Source organism: Gossypium hirsutum, chromosome D05 (genome assembly GCF_007990345.1).
Source record: "Gossypium hirsutum isolate 1008001.06 chromosome D05, Gossypium_hirsutum_v2.1, whole genome shotgun sequence".
Classification (NCBI taxonomy): domain Eukaryota; kingdom Viridiplantae; phylum Streptophyta; class Magnoliopsida; order Malvales; family Malvaceae; genus Gossypium; species Gossypium hirsutum.
In genome coordinates, this window is record NC_053441.1 from 16,016,536 (window position 1) to 16,036,929 (window position 20,394).

The following is a 20,394-nucleotide window of genomic DNA, read 5'->3' on the forward strand; positions in this document are numbered from 1 at the left end:
ATTTATTCGTTCAAGCTCGGTTCATTTACAGCCCTAATTATCACACTATGTAGTCCTGACCAACTCCTGTAGGCTGTTTTCCGATTTCAATGCCTTTATTAATTACTAGTGAAAATGCAACGATGTTCATCTTCTTACTTGTCAATAATATATATAAATGAACATATATTGGGCGATTAACTGTTAGATTTGATGAATGGATGGTCATTATTTCTCATTTGGACATTGCGGATATTTATTTATGTGGATTTGGTGCGGGCTGGTTTCATTTCTCTAATTTTAGCCTCAAAATAATTTTATGTCTGAAATGACACTGATATCTATATCCTCTAATTTCTTCACAGCCAGAAAATTGCTTGTAAAAATCTGGTCCGATCCCATCCATCCCAATGACCCAAAGTACTTTCTCTCTTGGAGGAAATGTAGCAACTGTACCTATCTGTGGCTCAAATTATGAAGTGGCATCACGGACACAATCTTAGTCTTTTTAAATCTTATCGCATATATGCACCGTCTCACTCCATATTCACCACACATTCCTTATACTTCACTTTCATCCATAATTTAAATGCTAATGTTTTAGCTGAAACACCAAATTCAACTGCAAAAATAATATTACTAGTTTTGCTTGAACCCGACATCCATGGCTACACACGCAAGTCTAGCTCCTTCAAGGATCCCTGCAACAACCAGGCTTCCTTCTAAGACCACACACTCTTTCCCCTCTCAAATTCAATGCTCTTCCACGGTTTCTCTCTCTCTCTTTTTCTTTTCAGGTTTTGGAATGAAGTTTTTGTGCTACCTGTTTTGCTCTTGGGATACTCATTTCGGTTTTGTTTTGCAGAGATTACAAGTTACTGAATTCTCTGGACTGCGCTCCGCCTCATGCGTCACATTCGTCAACAATGCTAGAGATGCGTCCTTTTTCGATGTGGTGGCTGCTCAACTTACTCCAAAGGTTCGTTCACTGCTTCAGATTTTGTTTTTTGAGTTTCAATGTTTCGTTGGATCGTTCTCAGCCTTGTACACAAGCTATGGATTTCATTAGATATAACCAATATAAAAACTAAAATGATCAATGCAAAGCACCTAATTGTATATGGTACTGATCACTTGAAACTGTGGTGGAATTTAGACTGCAGGTGGAGCAACACCTGTTAGGGGCGAAACAGTTGCCAAATTGAAGGTTGCTATCAACGGATTTGGACGCATCGGCAGGAACTTTCTCCGATGTTGGCATGGCAGGAAGAACTCTCCCCTCGACGTGATTGTTGTAAATGACAGTGGTGGTGTCAAGAATGTAAGTAACTCTGACTCGAAATACTGAGATTTGGTTAGTTTCAATGTTTTCATTTTATTAACCACGATATACATAAAATAAAAAACACAGGCTTCACACTTGCTGAAGTATGATTCAATGCTGGGAACTTTCAAAGCTGATGTAAAAATTGTTGACAATGAAACTATCAGTGTTGATGGTAAGCCCATCAAGGTCGTCTCTAACAGGGACCCCCTCCAGCTTCCGTGGGCTGAACTTGGCATTGACATTGTTATCGAGGTAGGTCGTTGTCCTTAATGCTTTAAGATTTTTGCCATAGATTTACACTTCTACTATCTTCTAGTATACCACTTCATTGAGAGTATCAATGATAACAGAACAAATTTTACATGCATCTTGCAGGGAACAGGAGTCTTTGTAGATGGCCCTGGAGCTGGGAAGCACATACAGGCTGGTGCCAAGAAAGTTATCATAACAGCTCCAGCTAAAGGTGCAGACATTCCAACCTATGTTGTTGGAGTCAATGAAGGGGATTATGACCACGAGGTCTCAAACATCATAAGGTTGGTTTGGAACAGAGTTGCCCGCTAATTAAGCAATCATGATAATCATTCTCCATTTCTTTATTGTTATAGTGGTTTAGAATTTGATGGCAATTTTATGCTTGCAGCAATGCTTCATGCACCACAAATTGCTTGGCTCCTTTTGTGAAAGTCATGGATGAAGAATTCGGTAAGCATTGCTAGTATTTATATATCATTTCATAGCTTAAACAATCGAGGACAAACTTTTTCGGTTGTTTAGGTTAATTCCCTGCGTGATAACAGTTCAAGATTTGCTAATCTCCTTTCACTTTTTGTCAGGCATTGTCAAGGGTACAATGACAACCACCCACTCTTACACTGGAGACCAGGTAAAATCATACTGTTTAATCAATCACTCTACAGTAAAGTCTACTGAGGAACCCAGAAGTTGCATATTCTCAAAATTTTGGTTTTATGATAGATTATATGCTGAAAGAATTAACTGCTTCAACAAAGAAGTAAACTAGAATTTTCGGTTGTGATTGTCCAGAGGCTCTTAGACGCTTCACACCGTGACTTGAGGAGAGCCAGGGCTGCAGCATTGAACATTGTACCAACAAGTACAGGTGCTGCCAAGGCTGTCTCCCTTGTGCTTCCTCAGCTCAAGGGCAAGCTCAATGGCATTGCACTTCGTGTACCAACACCCAATGTATCTGTTGTTGATCTGGTTGTGAATGTTGAGAAGAAGGGTATCACAGCTGAAGATGTGAATGCTGCATTCAGAAAGGCAGCCAAGGGGCCATTGAAGGGCGTATTGGATGTGTGTGATGTTCCTCTTGTCTCGGTGGACTTTAGGTGCTCTGATGTTTCCTCCACCATTGACTCTTCATTGACCATGGTCATGGGAGATGACATGGTCAAGGTGGTGGCCTGGTATGACAATGAATGGGGTTACAGGTAAGCCTAATACAAGCAAACAAGCTAAAGTAGTTCAAAATCAGAACTTGTCAACGTTTTAATCTTCTGTATTTGTACACTAATAACTGTTACTATGTGATTGATATTTGTGATTTACAGCCAAAGGGTTGTTGATTTGGCACACTTGGTGGCAAGCAAGTGGCCAGGCATGCCTGCAGGAGGAAGCAGTGACCCCTTGGAGGATTTCTGCAAGACAAACCCAGCTGATGAAGAATGCAAAGTTTACGAGGCTTAAATGATTGCAATTTTCATTTTTTTTTAAATTGTTTTCCATGCTGGTGGTATAGTTAGTGGTCAAGATTTTCCAGTGTTCATGTTATCAATAAGCTCATTTTGTAATAACACCAGAGTGGATGAAGAGAATTTATCAAATAACATTTGAATGCATGAAGCTATAAAAGAACAGCAATAATCTTTGGAATGATTTACTTGTTGCTGTGGATGAGATACTAGGAAAGAAAGGCTCATTGTATGAATTCAATCGCGTCCGTAGTTGCTTAATTTGACTTTGTAAAATTTAATCCTTTGTATTGGACTTATATTGTATCTATCTGTCTCTGTATGTGAATGCAATGTTTCCCGCCCTGAAGCTAGTTGGAAGAAAGGAAGCAAAAAACTCGGCATCCAACTTGAACTTTGAAGTATTAACCATAGATTTCATTATTATGGCCCCATGTATGCATCATTATGGCAAGTTACCTCTAGAATTAAAAATATTCTGTGAATTGTTATTGCACCAAATGAAACACAGTTTTCATGAAAAGGCATGATACTGATGGGCGATGGCAGAAGCAGTTTCCATGCCAGACCCGGACCTAGTATCGACTGTGGACTAGGAAAGAATCCAAGAGAAAGGATGTACATGGAAAGTGGAAATTGAATTGCAAAATATACAAGGATGACTGGCAAAAATATTAGGTAGCATTACATTATCATCCCAATAAACGGACTGTGTTTGAAATCAAAGCCCTCCTAATATATAATATAACCTAAAGTACACAACCAATGCTTTGCCTTTGAATACATATAAATAGTTACGTTGCTTTAAAGATAAAAAAGGCGTGACTCACATGAACGTGTCACAGTTTCAGTTAGGTATGCGCAACTCCAATGAATGAAATGAGAAGTAATTAATGCATTGCTATTGCTCCTCTCTCTCCTCTTGGTCTTAACTACCAAATTCATCATCCCTTTCGTTGTCTACTTTCCTTCTCTTCTGCCCACTTCTTGATTGCTCTTCTTTCTCATCCATTAGTGACAAAAACCTCCGCAGCCGTCGAGAATGTGAGCTATCTTGACCAGTAATTGATGCAGATTCAGGAGCAGGAGGTAGCTGCTGCAATATCTGCAGAAAATATATAAGAAGGGCAATGATGCAAGCAATCCCACAAATAAGGAACAGACCCCAGAAGCTGGATAGATTAAGTTGGTTTGTTTCTATCTCTGTACTCTCCAAACTGCAGGTGCTTTGCATCAGCCACTTGTCATGTATTCGCTGCAGATCACCGTTCTCAGCGAGTGCTAGAATTGCAGTTGACATATCGATTGCCAAGGGAGAGTCCCGAGGAAATGCCTAGGAAGAAATTATGCATGCAAACAACAGATCAGAATATTATGTGACTTCGAGGATGCCTGCCAATAATAGGTGAATTTCAGTTTTTTATTTAATGGATGCATGAATTTAAGGAAAAAACCTTGTCTTCAGATGCCATGCCACAGAACAACTAAAAATGGTCAATGATAATAATATGCATGTGATGTGATGTTATTCCAATACTCATGATCACTTCTGACAAGGATAGAAAATAAATACTCACAAAACCCCAGCCACTTTTGGTAAATTCTTGACCTACAACCTTGAATGTGCACTGGCTTGAGAGAAAAAGCTCAACATACGGACGTTCATCAACTACAGCAGCGACACCTCCATTTCCAGGACCACGTTTGAGTGCCAAAGCATAAGCTTCAGGTGATCCAAGAGATACAAGCCTAGATCTAGATATGTTAAGTTCCTCGCTTAGATATCGCTCAGCAAAAGAGCCTTCTTGATATCCAATAGGCTCGTTAGTAGCTGCCAAGCTTTGAATTCCTTTAATTGGAGAAGATAAATGCTCCACTGTCAGGATTGACGTCAGACTTGCAGTGTAACTGGAGTTGATTATTAAAACCACAAAGAGCCATACAAGCAACACTAGACGGCCAAGAGTGCTCATAGTATTCTCTCCTGCAAAAGGAATATAAAGTGGCCGGCTTAATCAAACTTTATCATACACCATTTCTGCCTTGCCTTTTGATTTATTATTATAGTGGGAACTTCACTTACTGTGGGCAAAGAACATAGTTGAGAAGCTAAACCTGCAAGTTATTTCACATCAGGAAACAGCTAAAAGGGATGAAAGTAACTGTACACTTTGTTCTAGAAAAAGAAAATAAAGTGGCATGACAAACATATACAATCAGATAACAACAACAACAACAATAATAATAACAACAACGATAAAGTAAAAGCTTACTGTAGTTAAGCATTATGATATTGATAGTGTTATGCACCCAACCTAAAACCAATAGGTAATAGGTGGAGGGGCGCAATTTCAATATAAGACCATGGGAAGCCTAATAGATGTGGGATAACATCAACAAATAGACAACAAGACCAGAAAAGAGTGATATAAAGGGGAGGGGGAAATGCTTGTGACAGCTCTCATTAATTTTTTACTACACAATGCACTGCTTGCAGATTTCTCTTTGCAGTGCCATTTCAAGATTGACAGAAAAATTTAGCCTCTTGCTCTTCAGTTTGCTTTAAATGATTCTTGACCCGACATAAACAAATTTCTACACATCAAGGATTACATGTGCTATATTATGTAAATACTCCAATCCTACTTGCAAACATACAAATGCATCTGCATCACAAGAAAATAGTAAACTTTATCGCTCACCATAAAATGGTTATAACTTGTTGTTTAGGTGGGCCCCTAAACTCATCATTTATCCGGTGCTCCAGGATCCAAACCACTATTCCGACAATGAGAAAGAAGGAGCCAGTGACAATCCACATACGGCGACTAAATGGCTGCAAAAAAGCCCAAGCACCACTTCTCTCTTTCTCCAACCGAGCCACAATGACCAGCCCAGATGAAACATAAGGCTGGGTAAAATCAACTATCCTTGTCCGATTTGTAACAATGGCAATGTCACCGACAACAGCATCGAATTCCTGCAGGAATAGAGTTTGACAATTAGCCAGCAGGAGAAAGCAACATCTCACATATGATGAAATAACATAGTAGTCACACTCATAGTGATACTCACACCGGCTGTGATCTTATTCACAAGCTCTGTATAGCTTGGGTTCTTACGACCATCTCCAAAGGAGATAAATTTATACGGAACAGCATATGGTAACAAATTAACAGCGGCTGTAAATACATCTATACAAAAACCCTTGAACATATCAGTTCCTCGAATCTGCGATACAAATTCCTTGTAACTGACTCTATTTGGAACACCAATTCTCAATAGCTTTCCATTGTTCGGGAAAACCCATCCACGAGGCTTAGACAATGTCTCTCCCGGCCAAATTACACTATATAGTTTTTGGTTTGCACTTGAACGGTTTTGTGGTCTCGTATAAAGTGTCTCTGGGGATACAGTGGATAAACCAGAATAGTTTGACCAGTAGCCAATCTGTCGAATCCCAGTTCCAAGCACATTAATAATATCATACGCAGGAAGAATAAGAGACCTGTCTGAATTAAACTTAAGTGGGCCTGTCAAACCAACAAAATCACTTAGCAAAATGTTCTTCAGCAAGAGCACTCCATCATCGAAAATGCTCATTGCTTCAAGGTGGAGAGCACTGCCTGCCATAGAGCTTATCCTAGAATCATTAGAGAATGAGATAACCCCACCCTGGTTAAAAAAAGCATCAAGAGAATTGGCAAGCAGCCAAACTGTATCGTAAGCATAAAGTCCATAAGCGTTCAACTGTGGAGAACCTCCAGTTATGCGGTTCCACCTAGCGAAAAAGGCTCTTTTTCGATCCGAATCAGGTGTGTGTTGACGTAAAGTTAGAACTCCTTGTATTTTGTCCATGGTCTCAGAAGGCAAAGGAGACTCAGAATCTAAAACTAATGAAAGCCAATCCGTAGCTATCCATACGTAACCATTGCCCATCATTCCAAGATGGTTTGCAACAGAGAAAACCTTAAACCCTACTATTTGATTTAAATGCAGAACAACAATTCGAGATTGCATTAATGCAACCTTAACAAGAATATCCATGATGGCACCCTGAGTCACTGAAGAATCTGGTTGAATACCTACCTTGTAGGAGATTTTGCAGCGCCTCTCTGCAAGTTTATCATTCAATGCTGACACACCATTTCGCCCCCAATCATCATCTATAAAGATTGCAATGACCTCCTTCCAACCATAATGGTCAATGATATCAGCCACAGCAGTCATTTGATACAAGTCACTCTGTGCTGTCCTAACAAAAAAAGGGAACTGAAGGGAAGAAAGGGTGGGATCTGTAGCTGCAAATGACAGTAGAGGAAATCGGAGTTCGCTTGCAACATGTGATATAATAGGAGCAACTACAGAACATTGGGGACCTATAATGGCAACGACGTCAGTCGCCATGTACCGCAAAGCTGTTATTCAACACATAAATTTGAGTATATTAATTATCAGTAGCAGACAATATTTTTTCTTGACCATTATATGTAAGAAAAACAAGTAATTACCAAAAGCAGATAATGGATTGTAAAATACCTTCGACCATGCCAAGAAAGCCATTGCAATTGGTATCTTGCAGTGTTACACTAAGTTTAGTTCCTTTGAGAATGCTTGAATTGGAGTTGACATCTTTCAGAGCTTCATCAATAGCAATCTTGGCAACTCTTCCAATGATAGAGTCAAAATTAAACATTGCTCCAATATTAACAACAGCTGGCCGAGTGGAAGCATTTCTACCATAACCAATTTGAAACACCCCTAAGTGGAGAGAGAGTAGGAAAATAAAGCCAGCCACATTCATTTCAGTCAACTATGAGACCAACTTGACCGGCACAAGATGTATTGAGTCCACTATTGCCACCAATCGTTTCAGAAACTCTACATATAGAAGGAACTAAAAGTTTCTCAGATAAAACTATTAAAGATATATTATGCAAATATTATGTTACAGATTAAGACCCAAAAAGCTCCAGTAGCAAAAGAACATGGAAGGGTTTCAATGACCAATCAAACACTACTAAGGAAAGGCCATGTCTATTTAAACTTATTTATAAACAAAACCATCAATTTAACCTTACCTACCGCCCCGTGCTTCTTTATTCTCTATATATTTGATTGAACGATGAAACCAATGATAAAATTACCCAAAAAGAATGTAGAGACGGAACCAATAGAGGTGACAGGTAAAATAAAGAATGTGAACATATGATAGTGGAAATCAGAATCAGATTCCAGGACTGAATCAAACCTAATAAAACATACCAACATAAAGCAGCAAGACTCAAGAATAGCACATTCATTCATGAGGCCAAGTGGTAGTATAATATTATTTATTTGGGAGAAAATGGAAACCCAACAAGAAGTAACTGTATAAAGCTCCTTATCTCAAACTCAAGAAACGAAGTAAAGAGAGAAAAAACAGAGGAAAAAGCACAATAAAAAATAATAATAAGCAAGTGATAATAAAGCAGGAAGGAAGCTATAATATTAAAAAGGCCAGAAGAAGAAACACAGTCAGCGGCTGAAAAAGCAAATCTAAGAATGAGACTTGAATATTTTTTTACCAAACAATCCACCAGCCTTGTACTTCTATGCTTATGGCTATGCGGGAAAAAGGAGAGATAGGAGGGGGGATACCATTCTTAATGGTAGCCGATAGGGTTGCAAAACCAAAACAATGTCCAAGTGAAAATTGCCAAATACAAAAGTAAAAGGAACACAATTAAAGAATCAAAGTTCAGGTGCGGGGCAGAAATGAGATTTTACTCAATAAGCAACTTTCGAGGGTTCCATTTAGGACAAAGATTGAGAAGAAGTATTTGTTAGAAAGGGAAGCGATGCTTCTTGCTGTTCACCGTATTTCTGTCCTAACGACATAGTTGGTGTTCTGTTTATCGGGGAATCAACTAAAATTAACTGAACAGAGGCACTGGAATTCGTATACCCACGCACTAAAGAGCCACGAGTTCAATGAGGGATTTGAACTTTCAAAGCTTTTCCTTCTTTTAGTTAAAAACAGAGCATAAGTCAAAAAAGGCGGCCTTACAAAACATCGTCAATTTACTTGATAATGATATAATTCTGGATTCAAGTTATGGAGAAAAGTTAATGACTGAAGCTGGAACTTAAGCATTCGTGTTGGTTGGAAATGAAGTTGTAACCTTTGCTTGCTTGAAAGGTCAGAAAACTTGATGGTGTCGGATTTGTCCTAAGGGAAGTAAACTTCTGGCTATGAGTGAGGAAAATTGAGAGTGAAAGAGGGAATACATTACATACGCAAATGCAAGATGAGATGAGAGCAGAGTCAGCCGATTTGGGGATTATGAAGATGGGACCGAAAGATGGACCACTTAGCTGGGACATACTCTCATACATTTACGTTCACAATAACGATACCTTCTGTTCCATCCACATCAAATCTATTTCCTCTTGTTTCCATCCTATAGAAGCCGTCACAAAGTCTCAACCAATCATCTTACAACTGAAACAATACTTTCCCCACAATCACTGTAAACTACCCGGAATCGCCGGTTGCCGACACCCCTATCATTATCAACAAGAAGTTTTATGATGCGGCTTATCTTGAGCCATGGACTCTAGCATGGCGGCCTGCATCGCAGATTGGCCTATTTCAAAAGACAATGAAGAAATTGTCAAAAGCAATTGAGGCCCAACGATGGTCGCATGCTGCACTGCCCAATTAACGACCCAGCCCAAACTTAATATTCAAACTTAACACTAACAGCTACTAGCTTTCTCCCTACTAACAAAAATTGCCGCGTCTTTTTACAATGCGACAACAAATTATTACAAAGGGGAACGAAAAGCACACGTTAAAATCCATTAGTATCGACATGATAGGCGGTGTCCCAAATCAGAGTTAGCGGGCTGTCAGATGTTTGCGAAAATCCTCACAGGCTTTCATTCTGACGTCGGTACAGAAATGCTTTTGATGAAACTGAACCTTCATTTTAACTGAATACAAAATCTTACAAGTTTATTAGGCAAAGAAGTGAACGATGAAATGCGAAAAGAACCCCTGCTTTTGTTGCTGGTAGGAACTTAATGTTCGGTTGTGTGTTAGATTTCTTCATTGTGTGTGATATGGAGATGAACTGGAATCCCATGGTTCATGAATTAGCTGCTGCTGCTTGCATGACGAAGACAATGACGATAATACATCTATAAGGAATCTCTTTGCCACGCATCGAATCAGAAAATTTTAAATACTTATTGCTAGTTGGGGGATTTTGCTCGTGTATTTCGACCTCTGAATTTATGGGATTTGTAGAATGACAATTACCACCACTGGCTTCTAGCTCTTATTCAGACTTGGAAGAGGTACGGTCAATTGTAGTCTTCCTTGTAGTGTCTTCATGACTGTTCATAAATCGATCAAGTATTTTTCCTTTTTTGCTTCTATAAACTATATTATTAGTTACTAACGAGTTTTCATTTTAATTACTTAATTAGAAAAAAAATACAATTTAATCATTGAATTATTTAAAAAATTTTATTTAAATTATTGATTGTTAAGCGTTTTTTCTAAAGTTCCGCCAATAAATTTCAAGCGAGATTTGATAATTAGTAAAGTAGATTAATACCCATAAACAAATAGAACATACATTAAATTCAAATCAATCTAACGATCAATATTGAAGATCGAAGACAAGCTGTTTTTATTTTGCTTCGTAAATTTATAACGTGTAAAGTTGTTTCATGAAAAAATTAAACTGTAAAATAAAAAGGAAAAGAGAATTTTCAATTAGTACAAACAGGGTGAACAAAAAAAAAAACCCATATAACATCGATTTTAATAACCCAGTAACTTAAATAACAATTTTGAATAATTCAACATCCAAATTGAAACTTTTTTAATTAAGTAATCAAAATAAAAATTTACCCAAGGTTCAGTGACTAGTTGATTAGTTTAACCTATAATAAATATCTGCCTTGATTCATTCATTATTTTTCTATAATAAATATCCAGACAAGCACCAACTCCATGTTGCAAGCAGAATATACAGCATATGGAGAAAGGTAGTCAAACAGCAAACCTAACCAAAAACTTAGAAACCACTAGAAATGGAAAATTGAAGAGAAATTTTTTTCTCTTCTTCCGGTCTCCATTTTTCATTAGATTACCAGTTAGAAAGCACTCCAATTATCAGAAGAACCTTTCTTTGGGCTGTGATGATCTGATGGGACTTTAAATGAACCACTGGAGCCAAATGGATCGCGTCATCAAAAGAAAATCCATGGCCAAACTCTCTGGTACTACTTATGGAGTCACAAACCTAGTGAGTATCTCAGGTTGCTGTGAAAATCCGCTATCGCCCATGCTGATAGAAACAAACCTAGAGGAACTTTATAACTGATCACTTGAAGGGGAGTTTCCAAACTCGGAGAGTGGAGTGCTGAGAACAGTCTTGAAATGTGAATGGACACTTCTCATCATAAAAGCTTTCTGCGCTTGGGGATTCTGTTCTTGTTGGGCGTACACCAAAATCACTTGAACCAAAAACTTCATTGTGCTTGTCAGAGTCCCCACCCTGCCATGTGGGATTAAATATCATGAGTAAATATTTCAATCTGCAACTCATACCATCAGACTAAAATGGATCATAACCAGCTTTCTGACTGAGAGCTCTTAGCTCTACACAAATGACAAATCTATCTAATCTAAATTATACATTTTTCTGTATCACCAGACAAGGTACATGTCGAATGTGTTGGCAATCTACACAAATGACAAATCTACATAACCTAAATTATCAAGATGCTGAAAACAGGGGGAAAATGCTTCAAGAAGTTCAGGCCACATTGGTATAAACAGGATTAAACACCTAATCCCCACACACAGTCTGCATCGTCATTATCAACAGTCCCCCAAGCTGATTGACCAAAACTTCTGTCCAGAAAAAATGAACAAAATAAGCAAGAACAAATGAGAAAAAAAAGAGTCTGACGAGAAAAATAAAAGTTGACTAGAAAACAATTTTCTACTTCAATACTGATTTGTTTCTGCATCTGCTTCAGTATTCTTTCCAAAACGGTCATCAGAAAATTGTTGAGATTGACTTTCTAGTGAGTTTCTTTCAGTAGGATTGTCACAAGGACTTCTGGCAGATTCATCTTCACTGTGTATAGGCAGACTCACTCTTAATGAGATATCCAGCAGCAGTGAAGAGATTACCCATTTTTTCATCCAAATAGGAAGAGGAATTAGAGGTCGAGCTACCATCTGGAGATACTTTTCCTCTCTGAGAGACTGACACATTTTTCACTTTGACAGAGAACTCATTGCCAAATCCTGAAATTTCAAATGAAATGCCAGACAGCACAGATAAGGTCATGAATTCATAATCCCTACCTACTTTGAGAGCTTCGGTTACCCATTTCCCATTCTTTTTCTTTTTGGCATAATCTAAATCTCCCTTCACAATTGATTGTCAACATTGTTCTACTAGAAGCTCCTCAATTCCCAGACACATATACACATAATATTATGGTTCAACTAGCCCATCATGCTCTATTTAAGAAATTCAAGAATCAGTACAGCTATAATGCTTTTCCAAAAGATATGCAATCAATAAAGACACTGCCCCGCTACACTAATACATGAATGGGGTGACATGCTGGATCAGAACAGGTTTCAACATCTTGTCCATAAGAACTAAGCAGCAAACAACTCTCCCACTGTGAACATTGAACAATCCTTCAAAATTAAATGAATAAAATGAAACATTACAAGCTGACAGAGAAGTGAGTATTCTAACAAGACTTCATAAACTCATCCAGCACTTCATGAAATGACAGTTTCCAGTTCACCAAATTCAGGGTACTGAATATTTTATAATGCCAATGATTCGCGATATGAAACCCATAAATTTACAAAGACATCATACTATATAAAGTGGCAAGAATCAACAGATAATGTTACCAATAGCAATTATTCTTACTATATAGGCATGAACATTATCGAGTTGAGGGAGTAATTGAGAGCAGAAATGCAACAAAAGAGAAGTAAACTAGAGATGGAAGGTAAAAGAAAAGCCAATGTTTACTCCTTTCAATGATAATGCAGTGTCTTCATACTAGGCAAGAAACCTTAGATACAGGCTCTAGGAATACCAGTAAAATAATTACATCAGCAATACAAGCTAGTTTAATAAAATAGACAAAGTACAAAGGCAAAGTATACTTGCCTGAATTACGTATAAATGTGCGACTCAAAAATGCCAGCCATTACAACGCCAATATCTCTGAGCATTTTCATTGCGGCGAGCATCTTTAATCTTCAAAAATAGCTTGTAAGCCTTATCAACATCATTTGCAGCAAGTAGTTTGTTATTTAATTTGCTACATACAATCTTGCTTGGGCAAAACCCCTTGCGCAAAGCCTCCTCCATAACATGTACAGCATTTTCAAGGTGCCCTATGTTGCAAAGACCATTAATGACATATTCATAAACTTCCATATCAGAAGTATGACCACTTTCTTGCATCTCATCCCATAAATTTAACAGCATTCCACTTTTACCAAATCTAGATAGCCGCTTGAGCAATAACTTATAGGCATTGAGTGATATTTGGCAGCCAAATTTTCTTGCTTTCTTATAGATCATCATAGCTGCGTGAGGTGGACCATAACTGCATAAAGGTTCAATGAAAGAGGTTAAAGACCCTGTAGGGGGGACAATCCCCTGAATTAACATCTCTTCAAAAATTTCAAGAGCATCAGCCACTTGTTGAGATTTGAGAAAAGCAGATATCAGTTTCGTGTAAGTATGCAAATCAGGGTCAAAGTTACTTTCCAGCAAAGCCTTGTAATATTTCTTACATTCATCAAAATTCTGTGTAGAAATAAAATTAGAAATCATTGCATTGTAAACTCTAGTGTCTGGAATGCAGCCTTTCTCCTTCATATGATCAAGAATCTCAACGGCGTCATTAATCTGCCCTGCTCTTCCTAAGCCCTCAATGAGGTAACTGAAAGTTGAACAATCTGGAGTAAATCCATCTGCTATCATTGCTTTCACTGTCCTCTCCATTTCGCTAACTCTACCTAATTTCGACCATCCACTTACCATGATATTGTATGTCACACAATTAAACTTTATCTTCCCACCCACTGCATTGAACAACGAATTTGCAGCACCTACATGAGTTCTACGGCACAAACACAGTAAAAGCACATTCAAAGACTCAGTATCAGGCGTCAATCCAAACTCTTCTAAGTTCTCAAACATGTCCAAAGCTTTATGTACACGCCGGGCCCTAATGAAACTGTCCATTACAGCTGAAACTGTCTCCAAATTAGGTTTTACGCCATCTTTCACCATATCATGCAGGACTTGAATCATGAACTCGAAAAATTTTCTTCTACCTAAAGCTCTAATGATTATGTAGTAACTGTGAGCATCTCTTGGTATCCCTGGCTGCTTGATTGCCCAATTGAAAAACAAAACCATAGCTTCACCGCCTAAATTCCCTCTATCTACGACCTTAGCAATAAGATCGATGCTTAATTCCACGCTAACATTTGACAGAGCATTTTCTATTGCAGTTCTACCCCTCAACTTTTGCAGAAAAATCCCTCGCAATTTCTCTTCGGGCAATAAAAATTCATCAACGTCTATACTTTCTATTTGTTTCACCGGATAACTCTCCTTATATGGATACAGTGGAATAGTCGTGTTCATATGAGAAAGCTGAAACAAGTCGGAGAGTTCAGTAAGAACGCGACGCTCGTCGACGTTACACCGGTTGTGTGTTTGATGAAATGACGGATCATTTATTGAGGAATCGGGAATACCATTAATAGTTGAAAATCGGAATACAGAAAGGAGCGAACTAAAGTGGGGCAAACGATACCTGCCACTGCTAAAACTCAAATACCATCCAGGGAGTCGCCGGAAATGAAACGCCATTGAAAAGCAGTTCTCGGTTACTAGTTTGATCTAGAAATGCTGAGCGTTTATCTTTCTTTTGTTACACCAGAGGCGAGACTGAGTTTTGTATTATTGTATAGGTGAATTTTATCGGTAAATTTCCTAATTCGTTATCCAACTTTCAGTTTGTTTTTATTTTAATCATCTAACTATTAAGATTTTCAATTTAATTATTAAAATTTTTAATTTTAATTTTTTAATTGCTCTAGTGCTAAATCTTTGACACTTAATATGGGGCATAAAAACAACTTTTTATGACATGACATTTATTTCTTCTTTCTTTATTTTTTGATTTCATCATCTTCTCAAAAAAAAAAAACCTTTTATGGTTTCCTCCTCCATATCACATAGTTGTTGGAATCACCATTCCTCGCCATCTTCTTTGATCATTATGGGTATTGACGAATTTGTCTTATCATCCATTATCACACAATTTGATTTGATTTCTCAAAATTCATGTCAAAATTTATGAATTTTAACTTAAAATTTGAAACAGATGCTACGACATCCAATAACCAGTGGAGTCTAAAAATGGATAATCTCTTTTTTTTTATGTGCATTTTGAGGTTTGTTAGATTTTAGGGTCGAAGGTTAAAATTTTTAGAACCAATACTAAACTGACATAATACATAAATGTTGAAATTTAAAATTGTTATCATGTCAGTTTAAAAAGTTACCACTATTAGTTGATTAGTGACAAAAAAAAGATAAAATTAAATTGTCGGGGTGACAATTTTGTAACCTTTCTAATAGTTAGATGATCATTTTGTAGCTTTTCGTAATTTGATGAAAAAAATACTAATAATTGATTCACTACTTTAGGCAAAATAAAAAGAAGATAAGGGAGAAATATATAGAAAATATTGATTTCAATATTATTAAATCAAGTAAAAATAATTATATATTGCTTGACTTTTAAAATAAAAAACTTATGATATATTTATTCAGACCCTGGCCCAAACATTTGTAACCACACAATCCACCAAACCGACGCGGATCAGCTTCATATTTGAACTACAATACCGCCAATGGATTATTTCCACCAAGCCCAATTAGATGGGCTTTTACTTGTTTTTTATATTTTGATTTTAGTTTTCCTTTTTTGGCATTCTTGTAACCGAAGCAATATGCTCAAAACTCCCGCCAAAACTTCACTTCTCCCGCTTATATTTCCTTTCCACAGTCTCAAGCTCTCTATAACTCTAGTCAAGCGTCCGCATGCACTTCTCTTTTTCCGAACCCAATCAAGCAATCAATGTCTGCAACACTCGGAACTGGAAACGGAGCTAAACCCAGCAAAACTCCTAACCCTTACTTCATCAGTCCCAAGAATCCCAAAAATGTTCACCATATTGCAGGGATTCCGGTGGAATTCCCATACAAGCCGTACGGGACGCAGCTTTCCTTCATGTACAGAGTCATATCAACCCTAGATCGAGCTCAGAAAGACGGCCATTGTCATGCCTTGATTGAATCGCCCACTGGTACCGGTAAATCACTATCGCTTCTTTGCTCCACTCTTGCTTGGCAGAAAAACTATAAGATCAATAACATCAAAGGCATTCTGTCTCAATCCATCCCGGATCCAGAGGCCGTCACTGATCCTCTCGGTCATGGCGGTGGTTTTATTCCCGAAACGCAACCTTCAACTTCAAGTAAGTTTGCGATACTTTCTCAGATTTCCTTGGCATTCTATTTGATAATTCAGGATCTCGATTTCCGGCATTGCTTTGCTTCAAATTTGAACTTGATAGAATAAGTATGTTCGTCTATATTCAAGGGTGCATGCATGATGATCCTTGATTATTTTCTTAGGCATTCCTTCATCAAGCATTTCAGAGCCACCTCAGAATGCTGCAAATAGCAAGAATAAGAAGAAAATGTTGGCTCCTACCATATATTATGCTTCGTAAGTGTAATTATAAAATCAATTTAGCGTTTTGGTTATTTTATTTTTTATTACCTTTGGTTTGTCTGAAGCTGGCTTCATTTTAAGGTCATATTCTATTTAAAATATCCTTCTCTCCATTCCTTTTGACATCAAACTATCACTCAAATTTGAATTTGGTTCTGAAATAATCTGATTTAGAGCCTATTATCAAAGCTATGACAGGAACAAAGGTTTATGGTTTGTGTCGAGTGAAAAGGATACTAATTTTTTTTTGTGTGATAGAGAATGGTTCTTGCGGAGTTGGTATCGTGCTTGGGATCATTGCTGGTTTAAGCCTTTAAAATATTCATGATAACTGAGCTAATATTCTGATTTCATTAATCTGTGTGAAAAAGCTGCAAGGACTTGTATGATTGAAGGTTTGGATCTGTTATTAAGCATTGTGGTTTCCTATTAATGTCAGGAGGACTCATTCACAAATTTCTCAAGTGATTCGTGAATACAGGAAAACTTCTTATCGAGTTCCCATGGCAATATTGGTATTTTATACGTTTCTTCATTTTGACTTTCTTCTTCTTCTTCTTGTTCTTCTTCTTCTTCCATTTTGTGTGTGTGGAAAAGCTTTCATCAATTGCGTTCTGTTACATAATTTTTCCTATGTAACAGATTCAGATACGGAAAACTGGTCAAAATTTGATTTTTTTGAAAATTTCTCAGGCTTCAAGGAAACATTATTGCACAAATCCTCATGTCTCCAAGGAGAATATTGATGAAGAATGGTGCAATATCTGGACCTTAGAATTCTTTATTCTTACCTAGTATGATTTCCGTTACTTTTTTCATACTAAGCCTACTACTGGAATTTGACAGCAAGCTTCTGTTGAGTCAAGAGGAAGGATGCTCTGAATTTAAGTGAGTTGGTCTTCTGTCTGGTATCCATTTATGGTGTCTTAGTTTTGGTTGTCCACAATTCCACTGTCAATTTCGAAGTAAGAGTATAACCAACAGAAATTACTCATTTCATGCAGAAATATGCATAAGGTCAAATGTCATCCCTCAGTTCAGAAAGGAGGCTGTCATGAGGCCCATGATATTGAAGATATTGTCAAAATTGGACAAGTTGTTAAAGGTTATTCTTTTCCCGTTCAAATGTATTTCTACCACTACGTTCTCTTCTGAATCTGACACAGGTTTTTTCTTCAATTTCCAGGATGTGCATACTATGCTGCACGTTCAATGGCAGATGATGCACAATTGATTTTTTGCCCGTATAGCTACATTATCAATCTTGTTATTCGAGGGGCAATGGATGTAGATATCAAAGGAGCCATTATAGTTCTTGATGAAGCTCAGTATGTTACTGCCAAGTTTCACAATGATTTCCTGATGAACACCTGATTATTTTCTGATAAATTTTAGCAGAACCAAACATTCTATAGTATCGACTTAGATCTTGTAATTGTTTCTATATATTGGCTCTGCCCTTTAGTTTTGCTGAGTTGGGGTAGCCAAATTGTTTTTGTTTTATTTTGTATTGTAGGGTTGTTTGTTGTTTGGTTTTGGTTTTAGCATCTGGCGTACCCAGAAGTTATGTACCTTTTGACCTTTCTGTGGTTTTTTACGATTGTAGAAACACTCAAGTATGTCAAATTCACTTTATTTCCCTTGGTTTTTAACTTTTCTCTTATTCCTAGTACACAAACTCCTCCAAGTCTGCAATTTCAGATGCACTCAAAAGTTGTGTTTCATTCTTGGGATCTACATAGAATAGATGTGATTTGGTTGAGCCCAAAGGATTTAAGAAACATCTCTTTAGAGCCTTATATGAGTTTTGGAAATTGAGGTCAATGATAGTCGGTGGCTTGCTAAATTAGACATATAGACAAATGCAGTTGCTTTAGAACTGATTTCTCATGCCATTGGGATGACTGGTTGACATTTGATTTTCTTTTATATTTGTTTGTTTGGGAAGGCTGAATATCAAGAGTTTCTTTTGTTACAGCAATTTAGAGGATATTGCTCGTGAAGGTGGTAGTGTGGATCTTGAAGAAGATGCTTTGCACAGTAGGTTACCAACTTCTATTTTTACCTTATCATGTTAGGATTCTAGTTCTTATAGCAATTATTGGTTATGGTAGAATTGCAGATGGAGCTTCATCAACTCAAGATGATCAAGGCCGACGTTTACCAACCATTGTCTGAAATGATAATGGTAAGGGAAGTAATTGATCATGCAGCAGTGAGGTCTGATGTTATATTAGTTAACTTTTTGCTTTTGATGTCATGGATGTGTAGAACCTAATAAGTTGGATTGAGCAGACAAAGAGCAAATTAGAAGCAACAAATGAATCTAAGCACTACTTCTCCTCGTAAGTGTTGCAAAAAACTTCATTGTTGTGGTTATCCTTATCTCTCCTTGTGGGACTGTCATGTCGGCGAATATAATGGAATGCCTTAAAAATTCTTTCTTTAGCACACACATTCTTGTTAACATCTACTTGAAGGTATGCCACTGTCTTCAAACTAGCTGAGCTTCTAAAAGCTGGATGCATGCTGTAGATTGCATTATGTCTGCAATTGCATTAAAGTAAATTGTAATATCATGCTTTCTTTTGTAATAAAGAAATCAATGAACTATGTCAATTTTCACCTTAGTTCCTGCAAATAAGTTTGTTTGAGAAAGTTATAAAGTTATTATGTGTCTTTTCATTGTTTTTTCCTGTTAGAATTTGGTTTGTATGGCCTTACATGTTTCTATAACATGTCTTTAGCTGGACCGGTGACAAGGCGGTAAGGCAACTCCAAGAAGCTAACATTTCACAGCAATTCTTCCCTGTCTTGCTAGAATGTGCAACAAAGGTACTCAACAACATTCTGAGGCTTTATTCTTACTGTTTTATACTGACTATGAACCGCACTTTATTCAAGGCAATCAGAGCTGCTTCAGATACAGAATCAGATGTACTTCATTTAAGTGGCATGTCTGTCATAACCTTGGAAGGTATATATTTTATTTTCTTGTTTTTATACTGCAAGCTACTTAAAATCCCCTGCAGTCTTAATATTGGTTTTAACTACATCAAGAAATGTATTACAGGCTGTTCTCTTCACTGACATATTTCTTCTCAAGAGATGGTTCTCACATTTTTGATTATCAGCTTGCTCTACAACGATATTTTAAAAAAGATGAGAGTGAGTTGTTAATGAGTTTATTACTATATTTTTATTCTGTCATTTTAATTAGAGATGACTATAGGTTTGATATCTACATTTTTTGTAATATCTGTATTGACATTAGCATAACTACTTTAAAATCCGATTCCTTTATTATTTGCACCTGAATTAAATAATATTCTCTACCAGATATCTGGTTTGCTAAATATTTGAGTTCATTTAGTCAAGTTTATTATTATTATTATTATTATTATTGCATTTTACAAATAAGCGAAAATGGATGCGGATTTAGATATTTGAATTTGTTATATATATGCTTAAGTATTTTGGATTCAGATAATTGATATTCAA

General features: G+C 37.1%; 4 protein-coding genes across 22 annotated transcripts; 2 read left to right on the forward strand and 2 right to left on the reverse strand.

Annotated features, from left to right (window-relative positions):
* Positions 1 to 272: 272 nt before the first annotated feature.
* LOC107905717 (glyceraldehyde-3-phosphate dehydrogenase B, chloroplastic) lies at positions 273 to 3,205 on the forward strand. Its single transcript, XM_016832439.2, has 9 exons — positions 273 to 748; positions 845 to 958; positions 1,136 to 1,300; positions 1,391 to 1,558; positions 1,682 to 1,842; positions 1,950 to 2,011; positions 2,143 to 2,192; positions 2,354 to 2,760; positions 2,881 to 3,205. Exons 1-9 carry the CDS (start codon positions 644 to 646, stop codon positions 3,014 to 3,016), a joined length of 1,368 nt encoding a protein of 455 aa, XP_016687928.2. The 5' UTR covers positions 273 to 643; the 3' UTR covers positions 3,017 to 3,205.
* Positions 3,206 to 3,640: 435 nt separating this feature from the next.
* LOC107905716 (glutamate receptor 3.3) lies at positions 3,641 to 9,558 on the reverse strand. 11 transcript variants are annotated; one of them, XM_041094003.1, is made up of 7 exons: positions 9,421 to 9,558; positions 7,561 to 7,902; positions 6,097 to 7,439; positions 5,724 to 6,001; positions 5,105 to 5,136; positions 4,599 to 5,005; positions 3,641 to 4,354 (listed from the first exon to the last, which is right to left on the reverse strand). In XM_041094003.1, the coding sequence occupies exons 2-7, from the start codon at positions 7,823 to 7,825 to the stop codon at positions 3,950 to 3,952; spliced, it is 2,730 nt and encodes a 909-aa protein (XP_040949937.1). In that variant the 5' UTR covers positions 7,826 to 7,902; positions 9,421 to 9,558; the 3' UTR covers positions 3,641 to 3,949. The 11 variants fall into 11 exon arrangements, with proteins under 11 accessions (XP_040949937.1, XP_016687925.1, XP_016687923.1 ...); XM_016832436.2 differs by having other exon boundaries at positions 9,301 to 9,558; XM_016832434.2 differs by having other exon boundaries at positions 9,186 to 9,431.
* Positions 9,559 to 10,953: 1,395 nt separating this feature from the next.
* Positions 10,954 to 15,036, reverse strand: LOC107905718 (putative pentatricopeptide repeat-containing protein At5g43820). 9 transcript variants are annotated; one of them, XR_005913966.1, is made up of 4 exons: positions 13,233 to 15,036; positions 12,221 to 12,337; positions 11,791 to 11,935; positions 10,954 to 11,576 (listed from the first exon to the last, which is right to left on the reverse strand). XR_005913966.1 is itself a non-coding variant. In XM_041094007.1 (3 exons), the coding sequence occupies exon 2, from the start codon at positions 14,727 to 14,729 to the stop codon at positions 13,257 to 13,259; it is 1,473 nt and encodes a 490-aa protein (XP_040949941.1). In that variant the 5' UTR covers positions 14,730 to 14,738; positions 14,902 to 15,017; the 3' UTR covers positions 10,954 to 12,337; positions 13,233 to 13,256. The 9 variants fall into 9 exon arrangements, 2 of the variants coding, with proteins under 2 accessions (XP_040949941.1, XP_016687929.1); XR_001686592.2 differs by having other exon boundaries at positions 11,871 to 11,932; positions 12,031 to 12,337; XR_001686591.2 differs by having other exon boundaries at positions 11,871 to 11,935; positions 12,031 to 12,337.
* A 1,103-nt stretch (positions 15,037 to 16,139) lies between these two features.
* Positions 16,140 to 19,983, forward strand: LOC121217094 (Fanconi anemia group J protein). The gene is made up of 13 exons (XM_041092662.1): positions 16,140 to 16,633; positions 16,794 to 16,887; positions 17,333 to 17,408; positions 17,587 to 17,648; positions 17,740 to 17,781; positions 17,898 to 17,998; positions 18,080 to 18,221; positions 18,872 to 18,933; positions 19,008 to 19,081; positions 19,165 to 19,238; positions 19,641 to 19,728; positions 19,798 to 19,870; positions 19,967 to 19,983. Exons 1-13 carry the CDS (start codon positions 16,234 to 16,236, stop codon positions 19,981 to 19,983), a joined length of 1,305 nt encoding a protein of 434 aa, XP_040948596.1. The 5' UTR covers positions 16,140 to 16,233.
* The last annotated feature ends 411 nt before the right edge of the window (positions 19,984 to 20,394 follow it).